Here is a 13,089-nt window from a genome sequence, read left to right as displayed (position 1 = left end):
TCCTCCACTATACGTGCTCGAGGGGTTTCTCTGAAAAACGTCGCGGACCAAAAAAGCCGCGAGAGAGAGAGAGAGAGAGAGAGAGAGAGAGAGAGAGAGAGAGAGAGAAGCCACAAGTAAACATCCAATCCGGGAAATCCCACCGAGGCGACGAGCAGACACGGGCCACGGAACAATCGGCTACGGATAAAGAGAAGAGAAGAAAAATCTCCCTGCGCGCGCTCGTCATCACACTAATCCTTTCCGACATCCGCCGGTCTTGTTTTGCTGTATTTCTGTCGAGTGGGCCGGGGAAGTTTTACCGAACTGCTCTACTGAACGGCTTTACACGAACAGTCAGAGGGGTCTGATGGGTCCGGTAAACTCGCGGGCCCAGAAAGTCCGGATTCTGACGGTTCGACGCCAAAACACTCGCTCTTTTTCCACAGTTTGGATCTGACGGCTCTCGGTCGGTGAAGTCTGTAAAAGAAAACGAGCCCGGAGCGCAAAGCGTCTCATCAGCGGTGAAAACAGCGCCATCTGGCGTGCGGAAGCGGAACAGCGCCTGTGCTCGGCTCACCTGCCCAGACAGAGGGGCGTAGGCAGGGCCAGTGAACATCCTGTGGTGCCTCTGGTCCCTAACTGCAGCATCCCACTGATAATAACCCGAGACCGAGCCCTAACTGCAGCATCCCGCTGATAATAACCAGAGACCGAGCCCTAACTGCAGCATCCCACTGATAATAACCCGAGACTGAGCCCTAACTGCAGCATCCCTCTGATAATAACCCGAGACCGAGCCCTAACTGCAGCATCCCCCTGATAATAACCCGAGACCGAGCCCTAACTGCAGCATCCCTCTGATAATAACCCGAGACCGAGCCCTAACTGCAGCATCCCTCTGATAATAACCAGAGACCGAGCCCTAACTGCAGCATCCCTCTGATAATAACCCGAGACCGAGCCCTAACTGCAGCATCCCTCTGATAATAACCCGAGACCGAGCCCTAACTGCAGCATCCCTCTGATAATAACCCGAGACCGAGCCCTAACTGCAGCATCCCTCTGATAATAACCAGAGACCGAGCCCTAACTGCAGCATCCCTCTGATAATAACCCGAGACCGAGCCCTAACTGCAGCATCCCTCTGATAATAACCCGAGACCGAGCCCTAACTGCAGCATCCCGCTGATAATAACCCGAGACCGAGCCCTAACTGCAGCATCCCTCTGATAATAACCCGAGACCGAGCCCTAACTGCAGCATCCCTCTGATAATAACCCGAGACCGAGCCCTAACTGCAGCATCCCGCTGATAATAACCCGAGACCGAGCCCTAACTGCAGCATCCCACTGATAATAACCCGAGACCGAGCCCTAACTGCAGCATCCCGCTGATAATAACCCGAGACCGAGCCCTAACTGCAGCATCCCGCTGATAATAACCCGAGACCGAGCCCTAACTGCAGCATCCCTCTGATAATAACCCGAGACCGAGCCCTAACTGCAGCATCCCGCTGATAATAACCCGAGACCGAGCCCTAACTGCAGCATCCCGCTGATAATAACCCGAGACCGAGCCCTAACTGCAGCATCCCGCTGATAATAACCCGAGACCGAGCCCTAACTGCAGCATCCCGCTGATAATAACCCGAGACCGAGCCCTAACTGCAGCATCCCACTGATAATAACCCGAGACCGAGCCCTAACTGCAGCATCCCGCTGATAATAACCCGAAACCGAGCCCTAACTGCAGCATCCCGCTGATAATAACCCGAGACCGAGCCCTAACTGCAGCATCCCTCTGATAATAACCCGAGACCGAGCCCTAACTGCAGCATCCCTCTGATAATAACCCGAAACCGAGCCCTAACTGCAGCATCCCGCTGATAATAACCCGAGACCGAGCCCTAACTGCAGCATCCCGCTGATAATAACCCGAGACCGAGCCCTAACTGCAGCATCCCGCTGATAATAACCAGAGACCGAGCCCTAACTGCAGCATCCTTCTGATAATAACCCGAGACCGAGCCCTAACTGCAGCATCCCGCTGATAATAACCCGAGACCGAGCCCTAACTGCAGCATCCCTCTGATAATAACCCGAGACCGAGCCCTAACTGCAGCATCCCTCTGATAATAACCCGAGACCGAGCCCTAACTGCAGCATCCCGCTGATAATAACCCGAGACCGAGCCCTAACTGCAGCATCCCGCTGATAATAACCCTAGACCGAGCCCTAACTGCAGCATCCTTCTGATAATAACCCGAGACCGAGCCCTAACTGCAGCATCCCGCTGATAATAACCAGAGACCGAGCCCTAACTGCAGCATCCTTCTGATAATAACCCGAGACCGAGCCCTAACTGCAGCATCCCGCTGATAATAACCCGAAACCGAGCCCTAACTGCAGCATCCCGCTGATAATAACCCGAGACTGAGCCCTAACTGCAGCATCCCGCTGATAATAACCAGAGACCGAGCCCTAACTGCAGCATCCCGCTGATAATAACCCGAGACCGAGCCCTAACTGCAGCATCCCTCTGATAATAACCCGAGACCGAGCCCTAACTGCAGCATCCCTCTGATAATAACCCGAAACCGAGCCCTAACTGCAGCATCCCGCTGATAATAACCCGAGACCGAGCCCTAACTGCAGCATCCCGCTGATAATAACCAGAGACCGAGCCCTAACTGCAGCATCCCGCTGATAATAACCAGAGACCGAGCCCTAACTGCAGCATCCCGCTGATAATAACCCGAGACCGAGCCCTAACTGCAGCATCCTTCTGATAATAACCCGAGACCGAGCCCTAACTGCAGCATCCTTCTGATAATAACCCGAGACCGAGCCCTAACTGCAGCATCCCGCTGATAATAACCCGAGACCGAGCCCTAACTGCAGCATCCCTCTGATAATAACCCGAGACCGAGCCCTAACTGCAGCATCCCGCTGATAATAACCCGAGACCGAGCCCTAACTGCAGCATCCCTCTGATAATAACCAGAGACCGAGCCCTAACTGCAGCATCCCGCTGATAATAACCCGAGACCGAGCCCTAACTGCAGCATCCTTCTGATAATAACCCGAGACCGAGCCCTAACTGCAGCATCCTTCTGATAATAACCCGAGACCGAGCCCTAACTGCAGCATCCTTCTGATAATAACCCGAGACCGAGCCCTAACTGCAGCATCCTTCTGATAATAACCCGAGACCGAGCCCTAACTGCAGCATCCCGCTGATAATAACCAGAGACCGAGCCCTAACTGCAGCATCCTTCTGATAATAACCCGAGACCGAGCCCTAACTGCAGCATCCCGCTGATAATAACCCGAGACCGAGCCCTAACTGCAGCATCCCTCTGATAATAACCCGAGACCGAGCCCTAACTGCAGCATCCCGCTGATAATAACCTGAGACCGAGCCCTAACTGCAGCATCCTGCTGATAATAACCCGAGACCGAGCCCTAACTGCAGCATCCCGCTGATAATAACCCGAGACCGAGCCCTAACTGCAGCATCCCGCTGATAATAACCCGAGACCGAGCCCTAACTGCAGCATCCCGCTGATAATAACCCGAGACCGAGCCCTAACTGCAGCATCCCGCTGATAATAACCCGAGACCTAGCCCTAACTGCAGCATCCCGCTGATAATAACCCGAGACCTAGCCCTAACTGCAGCATCCCGCTGATAATAACCCGAGACCGAGCCCTAACTGCAGCATCCCTCTGATAATAACCCGAGACCGAGCCCTAACTGCAGCATCCCTCTGATAATAACCCGAGACTGAGCCCTAACTGCAGCATCCCGCTGATAATAACCCGAGACCGAGCCCTAACTGCAGCATCCCGCTGATAATAACCTGAGACCGAGCCCTAACTGCAGCATCCCACTGATAATAACCCGAGACCGAGCCCTAACTGCAGCATCCCGCTGATAATAACCCGAGACCGAGCCCTAACTGCAGCATCCCTCTGATAATAACCCGAGACCGAGCCCTAACTGCAGCATCCCGCTGATAATAACCCGAGACCTAGCCATAACTGTAGCATCCCTCTGATAATAACCCGAGCCATAACTGCAGCATCCCTCTGATAATAACCAGAGACCGAGCCCTAACTGCAGCATCCCTCTGATAATAACCCGAGACCGAGCCCTAACTGCAGCATCCCGCTGATAATAACCCGAGACCGAGCCCTAACTGCAGCATCCCGCTGATAATAACCCGAGACCGAGCCCTAACTGCAGCATCCCGCTGATAATAACCCGAGACCGAGCCCTAACTGCAGCATCCCTCTGATAATAACCCGAGACCGAGCCCTAACTGCAGCATCCCGCTGATAATAACCCGAGACCTAGCCCTAACTGCAGCATCCCGCTGATAATAACCCGAGACCGAGCCCTAACTGCAGCATCCCTCTGATAATAACCCGAGACCGAGCCCTAACTGCAGCATCCCTCTGATAATAACCCGAGACCGAGCCCTAACTGCAGCATCCCTCTGATAATAACCCGAGACTGAGCCCTAACTGCAGCATCCCGCTGATAATAACCTGAGACTGAGCCCTAACTGCAGCATCCCACTGATAATAACCCGAGACTGAGCCCTAACTGTAGCATCCCTCTGATAATAACCCAAGACCGAGCCCTAACTGCAGCATCCCTCTGATAATAACCAGAGACCGAGCCCTAACTGCAGCATCCCTCTGATAATAACCCGAGACCGAGCCCTAACTGCAGCATCCCGCTGATAATAACCCGAGACCGAGCCCTAACTGCAGCATCCCTCTGATAATAACCCGAGACCGAGCCCTAACTGCAGCATCCCTCTGATAATAACCCGAGACTGAGCCCTAACTGCAGCATCCCGCTGATAATAACCTGAGACTGAGCCCTAACTGCAGCATCCCACTGATAATAACCCGAGACTGAGCCCTAACTGTAGCATCCCTCTGATAATAACCCAAGACCGAGCCCTAACTGCAGCATCCCGCTGATAATAACCAGAGACCGAGCCCTAACTGCAGCATCCCGCTGATAATAACCCGAGACCGAGCCCTAACTGCAGCATCCCACTGATAATAACCCGAGACCGAGCCCTAACTGCAGCATCCCACTGATAATAACCCGAGACTGAGCCCTAACTGCAGCATCCCTCTGATAATAACCCGAGACCGAGCCCTAACTGCAGCATCCCGCTGATAATAACCCGAGACCGAGCCCTAACTGCAGCATCCCTCTGATAATAACCCGAAACCGAGCCCTAACTGCAGCATCGATTTGATAATAACCCGAGACCGAGCCCTAACTGCAGCATCCCGCTGATAATAACCCGAGACTGAGCCCTAACTGCAGCATCCCTCTGATAATAACCCGAGACCGAGCCCTAACTGCAGCATCCCTCTGATAATAACCCGAGACCGAGCCCTATCTGCAGCATCCCTCTGATAATAACCCGAGACCGAGCCCTAACTGCAGCATCCCACTGATAATAACCCGAGACCGAGCCCTAACTGCAGCATCCCACTGATAATAACCCGAGACCGAGCCCTAACTGCAGCATCCCTCTGATAATAACCCGAGACCGAGCCCTAACTGCAGCATCCCGCTGATAATAACCCGAGACCGAGCCCTAACTGCAGCATCCCGCTGATAATAACCCGAGACCGAGCCCTAACTGCAGCATCCCGCTGATAATAACCCGAGACCGAGCCCTAACTGCAGCATCCCGCTGATAATAACCCGAGACCGAGCCCTAACTGCAGCATCCCTCTGATAATAACCCGAAACCGAGCCCTAACTGCAGCATCCCGCTGATAATAACCCGAGACCGAGCCCTAACTGCAGCATCCCGCTGATAATAACCCGAGACCGAGCCCTAACTGCAGCATCCCGCTGATAATAACCCGAGACCGAGCCCTAACTGCAGCATCCCTCTGATAATAACCCGAGACCGAGCCCTAACTGCAGCATCCCGCTGATAATAACCCTAGACCGAGCCCTAACTGCAGCATCCCGCTGATAATAACCAGAGACCGAGCCCTAACTGCAGCATCCCTCTGATAATAACCAGAGACCGAGCCCTAACTGCAGCATCCCTCTGATAATAACCAGAGACCGAGCCCTAACTGCAGCATCCCTCTGATAATAACCAGAGACCGAGCCCTAACTGCAGCATCCCGCTGATAATAACCCGAGACCGAGCCCTAACTGCAGCATCCCACTGATAATAACCAGAGACCGAGCCCTAACTGTTTCCACATAGACCCCACTGTCCGTCAAACTTCTAATCAGTAAAGATTATTATTTATGGCTGACTGTTGTGGCGTATGAGTAGGTTTACAGTAAACTGACCGTTTCGAAAGATGTTGCTAGATTCAAATAATTTAAAATTGTGCACTTTTTTGAGGCAAACTTTTGGTGAATGGACGGTCAGTCACCCAGGTCACCCATATAGTCAGTCCTCAGGTCATCCATGTGGTCTGTCACCAAGGTCATCCATACAGTCCGTCACCCAGGTCACTCGTACGATCAGTCACCCAGGTCACCTGTACGGTCAGTCCTCAGGTCAGCCATATGGTCAGTCACCAAGGTCACCCCTGTGGTCAATCGCCAAGTCACCCATATAGTCAGTCATGGACCTCCAGAAGCAGGTGGAGTAAAAGTATTGTTATTTCTCTGAAATAGTCAGCCAAGATTGGGCACAACTGGTCAAATTACATGTTTGCATTAATTTTCCAAGTGAAAATCAGTGAACACACCTTCTACAGTGAACACACCACTGCACTTTTTGGTGCACTCATTTGCTGTATTTAACATACTGTTAATTGTTGTTTATATTGTGTTATATTCTGTTAAACTCAGACAGTAAATAGAAACTGTGCCCCTGTGAAAGTTTTTTGTTCTCTGTAGAGGATTTTTTCATTTTTCACTGAGAAAATCAACATCAATGTGTTCAATCTTTTGCATACATGTATATAACATGTGTCTGCCCACCTGTCATAACCACCTTAAAATCACAGCCTTTTACATATTAAGGCTTATTATTCGGTAACTACAGGCACTTCCACACACTGGCTGAGCTCTTCTTAGGTTCTAGAAGTGTGTGATAAAACGCTGTGACATTTAAGGGCTTACCTGTTGAATACGTGTGAAAAATGATCATTTTTGGTCTCACTACACAGCATAAAAAGGATCTGCTACTAGTTTTTAATGTTCTATATGACCATAAATCACCCACTCGCATCACAGAATGTCTGTCTGTTTATCTTCCAGCATGTAATCTTAGATCTGCAGATACTGGCCTTCTGCAAACACCTTCCGCAAAATACAGAAAGCGTGAGAGACTCTTTCTGTTATTCTGCATCTTAACTGTGCAGCTTAATTCATCTTTTATTAGACACTCAACTTATTTTTAAGAAACATTTGAAAACGTATCTCTTTAATTTAGATTTTAATTCAGTTTCTAGCTCTAGTTTTTAATTCATCTTTTATCTGGTCTTGCTAACTGATAATACTGCTCTTATCAAACAATAACTATATAGAAGAAAACAAAACTCATCTTTAGCTTCTTCCATGACTGTTCAGCTTTAAAGCAGTCCGTGAAGCAGTTTGAGCTGCCACCAGTATGAAAAGTGCTCTGTAAATAAAGTAATTATTATTGTTATTATCAAATTATTACAGCTCTCTTTATTATTCTGGACACCTCTCAGATTTCTTTACAGCTTCTTTTATAGCTTTTATACCTTAAACCCTATACAGTTGTAGAACAGTAGCTTCCTAATACAATGTTATGTACAGCTTTTTTTAATTAAGGAGTTAAATTAAATACTTAAAAAACATCGATACCCAGTCCATAAAATCCATCTATGAAAACGAAACTGCAACAGCAGCCTGCTTTAAATTCACTGTAACTGTGATGTCACAACAACTCATTTTCTAGAAGTCAGTGCAGGTTCTTCACAACCAATTTCTGAAAGAACGCTCCACAGGGAACTGCATACCATGACCATACGGAGCAGAGCGGCACACAAGAGGCCTTCACCCAGTTCCAGTGCATGAAGAGACACAAAAACGGGACTGTTCACGACCGGAAACGTGTTATCTGGTCAGATGAATCTCGTTTCTGCCTGTATGTGAATGATGCTTGGCATTGTGTTCACCTTAGACCTCAGGAATCCTTTAATGAGGATTGTGTGTAAGGTATGGTTCAAGCTGGAGGAGCTCCGTGATGTTCTGGGGGTGTTTTAATTATGCAGTGGGTCCTTTGGTTGAGGTGACAGTAAATTTGAACCACATTGCCAACATTGAGCTGCTGGAAAACCAGGTTTTGCCTTTTGCTCATCATCTTACCAAGGAACATAACGTTGGTATCCCTGTATTCCAAGATGACAATTCTTGTGCTCACAGTTCTGATTGGCATGATTAACATTCAGGAGCATTCGCACATCTGGACTGGCCCGCAGATTTGAATCATCTTGAACATCTGTGGGACGCCCTGGAACAACGAGTAAGACGCCAGGGATCCACAAAATCTGTCCGAACTGCACAATTCTTTGGTGCAAGAGTGGCTGAACATTGATGTCGCCTACATCTAGAAACATGTCCGGTCCATGACTAATCTTATACCAAAAGCTTGTATCCACCAATTCAGCCTACAGTAGTTTAGCTCCACCAATTTCAGCCGAAGTTTGAAGGAGTTTTTCAGCTTTGAGTGCTTTTTGAACAAAGTACAACATGACAGCCAATCAGAACAGAGCTCATTAACACACATCACACGAGCAGCAATTGGTTAAAGTCTAAGGGATGAGCAAAAGTTAGAAAATGCTCGTGTAAGTTGAATTATGACCGTGTTTGGTACATAAAACCACACAGATGTTATAAGTGGACCAAAATAAAATACAAGACGTAGGATATGAGCTTTTTCATGGCACCAGCACATTTTTAAGCTAATATCTGACTTTAGATCAGTGCACACTCAGCAGCGTCTGATCTGACCACTAGATAAGCGTGTACACCTAGCGCCATGTCCAGTGAACAAAGATCTGCTCCGATGGTTGGACAACTCACGACTTCGTCTTCTTAAAGAAACAGTTCGGTCAAATATGTTTTATACAGCGAATGAAAGTGAATGGTTGCCAGTTAGCATTGCGCAATTCAGTTCTTACTAAATACTGGCTGTTAGTGTCCATTCTTTATACAGCCATGTCGTTTTTATCTTTTTTGTGATGTCACAAAAATCTATGCCTACAGCAGTTTAGCCCCACCCACTCAGGCTGAAGTTCTAAGGAGTGTTTCAGCCTGGACTGCTTTTTCAATGAGGAACAATATTAGTCAGAAACAGAAACTGACCTTTTAAAGGGGAATTTCACTGATTCTTTTAAACCTCCGCATCATCCGTTGTTGAGATGTAAACAGAGTTATCCAGAGTGGTTTGGGGTGAAATGGTTTATTGTAGAGAAATTCACAGGCTCAGATTTCTTTACAGTGGTGCTGATCAGGACCAGGGGCCACAATGTAGAGAACTCAAATATACGGTAGGTATTTTATTAACTATCTGAAAGCACTAGTGGTCCTACACGTGTGTTCTGAGTTGTATATCGCTGTTAACAGAAGAAAACCTTGTATCTCCAGAATGGTAACTTTACAGGAGAAGGAAAAACCTACTTTACTTTTAACTGTCAGTGGAAACGGAATCTTTTACAAGTCGTTTTGGGCCGTTTCTTTTAGTCCATTCATCATGAAATTCACAGGCGATGTAAAGGGCAACAGGTATTTTCAAATGATGTCAAACTCTGAAAAACGTCAAAGAGAGAGATGCGAGGTTTCCTTCAGACAGCAGCGATATGTAATGTTGATGATGGTAAAAAAGTCCAAAATCTTCTTAAAACTATCATGAAACATTGTATCAGACATCAGGTTGTGTGTTCACCTCCATTTCATGTGATAACTTTCAGTCAGGGAGCTTTCAGAGGTTCCTATCACCGCCAGTCTGAACAATCCTGACCCGGCAAGTTTCTCTAGAAAAGAGCATTTCATACCAAACCACTCGAGTGTCGCTGATTACATCACGATATAAAGAAATTTCAAAGAATCACAGGAATGATCATTTAACTGAAAGGGATAAGGAGAGGCTGGAAAACGGTCATGAAAAATGTATTATTTTTGGTACAAAACCATATCTAATGTAGTTTGGGAAGGCTGTATTGTGACGATGTTTGATGTTATTGTATCGTCTTAGCACAACCCCTGTACAAATGAATACTCAGACAACTGGGCCACTCAGCATAAATAACGGTTTTAATTTTATTGAAAAAAGTATGAATACAAGCATGGATTTCTAAAGGGAATCAGTACAAGCCCCACACATTCTCCAAAGTATATTCCCCAAATGTATTAGATTTAATACTTTGACCTCTATTCCTGAGTACAATGAAAAACAAACTCCAACATCGCTTCAGTAAAAACGTTGACGCCACCCATTTACAAAAAGGCAATAAGTCAGGGAACAGTGCTAGCCTACGACGTAAGAGACACAGTTACAAAGTTGCATGAGGGTGCAGATCAAAATGCCAGGCCCGTGTGAAGTGACAGGGCAGCCATCGCCAACACGTATTCATAATGAGGCGGAATGCTTCAGTATACAGACTGTACCGTCTGGCTTGGTTCTCCTCATGTGTCCACCGTCCTGAGGTGGGTCAGCGCCTCTCCAGGCACCGGCCCGCTGGGGGAAGCACTCTGAGCCAGCAGGTTTCGGATGTGCTCCTCATCGTTGAATGGATATTCCTTATACTCCCTCCTTAGCCAGTCTCTGAACTGGAACATGATATGAAAGGTCAGAATAAGAGTGATGGGTTTACAAGGAATGCATCGGTATCGGCGATAATACATATGACCTATGCTACAAATACCAATTTCTGAAGCCAGTAGACAGAACTTAACACCACATTAGTGGAACCCATTGCTGAATCTGTAACGCCAGTTTTTGGTGTTCAGAACCGGCTAACTGAGCCGCTAACCTGAACGGCTGAGCTGCATCTCTCAGTAATCACTCGTCTGTCACTGTGTGGTCACTCACAATGTTATTGAGCGAGCGGAAAGAATCGCAGGACTCTTGCCATAATGATAGCCTTTAGCCTTGGTTTAGCTGTATACTCTTCAGTTCTGTTTTGCACATCAACAATATTTTACATTTGCTTAAGTTGTTAAACATGGTTCTTATTACTTATTACATAATAGTAAATACTAAATGTATACAGTAAACAAACACATAAGCTTTCTCAAGCATCTCATAAATATAATCCAACAAATACATGGCAGCTAGATAGATGAGGATGTTTTATTTGTGACGCAGAACATCGATTTTACCAAAACAAAAAATTTTAAAATGTAACTGTATAAATATCAGGATTTATAGGTGAGTTAGATTAGATAGCGGTAGTATTTGTATCGATACTCAGTACTGGACGATGCTAATGGATCTATTGGTATCAGTATTAGAAGGGAAAAAGTGCTATCAGTGCATCTCTATTTACAAATATCATCAAAGGCAACCGAATTTGATGGTACACAGCATTCAGCTTTCCAACAGTGGGCACACCTTGAAACACCTCTTCTTATATCTGGTTTAATCACCCAGTACTGCTAAAGTCAGAAGAGGCCAACTTTCATTTATTTAACTTCCAGTCAAAACAGCCATTAAGTCCAAGTTTTCTATTTGCCAGTGTGAGAAAATATGATGAAAGATAAAAGCTTTAAGTGCTTTTTATTTTCAACTGCTTATCCTTCTGGGTTGCAGGGGGTGCCAGAGCCTCTCCCAGCAGTCATTGGGCAGAAGGCTGGATACACCCTAGACTGGTCGCCAGTCCATCGCAGGGCAGACAGACAGACAGACATATACATCCACACACACACTCACCCCTAGGGGAAATTTAGCATGTCTAATTGGCCTGACCCAGACAGACACTGGGAGAACATGCAAACTCCACAAAGAAAGGACGCTGGTCGCCCGTCTGGGGAATCGAACCCTGGCCCTTCTTGCTGTGAGGCGCTACCCACTGCGCCACCACCCAGGGTGCAAACAGACAGGTTTATATACACAGAAACACAGATGTTGATAATCAATACTCAGGTGACTGACAGCTGGTGGTTGGTGTATGACTGGTTAGTGGTCACATGATAAACTGAGGGAACCTGGGAAGTGGAGTCAGAAATATATCATAAAAAAAAGAATATCTTGTATTTAACAGCTATTTAGACTGGAAATTAAATACCACAAGCTACTGTTGAGGGTACAGTCTTGTTTCCTGGAAGTGATTATATATTCACTCATCTATTTTCAAGACGAAAAGCTTTAAGAACATAAACACTTTGCACCTGAATGTAATGAATGTAATTTGGATATCTGTTGAGTAGGCTTACCATGTACTCAGTGTTGCAGGTTGATTATTCTCTGAATTGATTTGAATTTCTTCATAAACATATAAATGATACAATAAGCATCACTTAATGTGCTGTCAAACCATTACATAATGTGCTTATTACTAAATGTATTGATTAAATGTTACAAAATAAGGACAGAAGTTCATGAATATGCCAGGAATCACTGATGTACGTGTTAAAAGCGTTACCATGTGTGAACTTTTTCTCGTCAATCAGTCAAGTTCCTGTGCAATTATTATCATTTCTAAACTCATATCAGTGTCAAATTACACTGCCCACAACACGCTGATTCATTTCGGTGCATCACCCTAATCAAGTGCATAATCAGTGTTAGTTAAATAGAGATGGCACCTGGTACCCAGCATTACAGCCACTATAATGCCTCACGTTTACTTCTGGCTTTTATATACTTGAGTATGTTTAAATGTAGATCTATTTGACTTCCACTCAAGCATATTTGTGGCTCCGCACTTCCACTTTTGAGTGAGTAAGATTTTGACACAGTACCCACACTTTCACTTCAGTGTGCTTTCTCTGTGTTACGATCTGTGTAAGTAGTTAAGCAACTGTTTATACACTCACTGACCACTTATTAGGAACAGCTCTTGGAGTTTTGAAACACTGTCCACTCTGTTAGACACTCCTGCCTTGTCAGTCCACCTTGTAG

At 46.6% G+C, this 13,089-nt stretch overlaps 1 protein-coding gene across 1 annotated transcript in view; it reads right to left on the bottom strand.

Moving 5' to 3' along the window:
• Positions 1-10,259: 10,259 nt before the first annotated feature.
• The window catches only part of dusp22b (dual specificity phosphatase 22b), a 40,807-nt gene continuing 37,977 nt past the window's right edge, over positions 10,260-13,089 (bottom strand). The window contains exon 7 of the mRNA XM_017717633.2: positions 10,260-10,796. Within this exon, the coding sequence (XP_017573122.1) occupies positions 10,653-10,796 (144 nt within the window). The 3' untranslated portion in view covers positions 10,260-10,652. The remainder of the gene's footprint in view (positions 10,797-13,089) is intronic.

The sequence above is a fragment of the Pygocentrus nattereri genome, chromosome 2 (assembly GCF_015220715.1).
Source record: "Pygocentrus nattereri isolate fPygNat1 chromosome 2, fPygNat1.pri, whole genome shotgun sequence".
In the NCBI taxonomy this organism is placed as follows: domain Eukaryota; kingdom Metazoa; phylum Chordata; class Actinopteri; order Characiformes; family Serrasalmidae; genus Pygocentrus; species Pygocentrus nattereri.
Note: the sequence above shows the minus strand (reverse complement) of the source record. Positions and strands in the feature narration are given on the sequence as shown.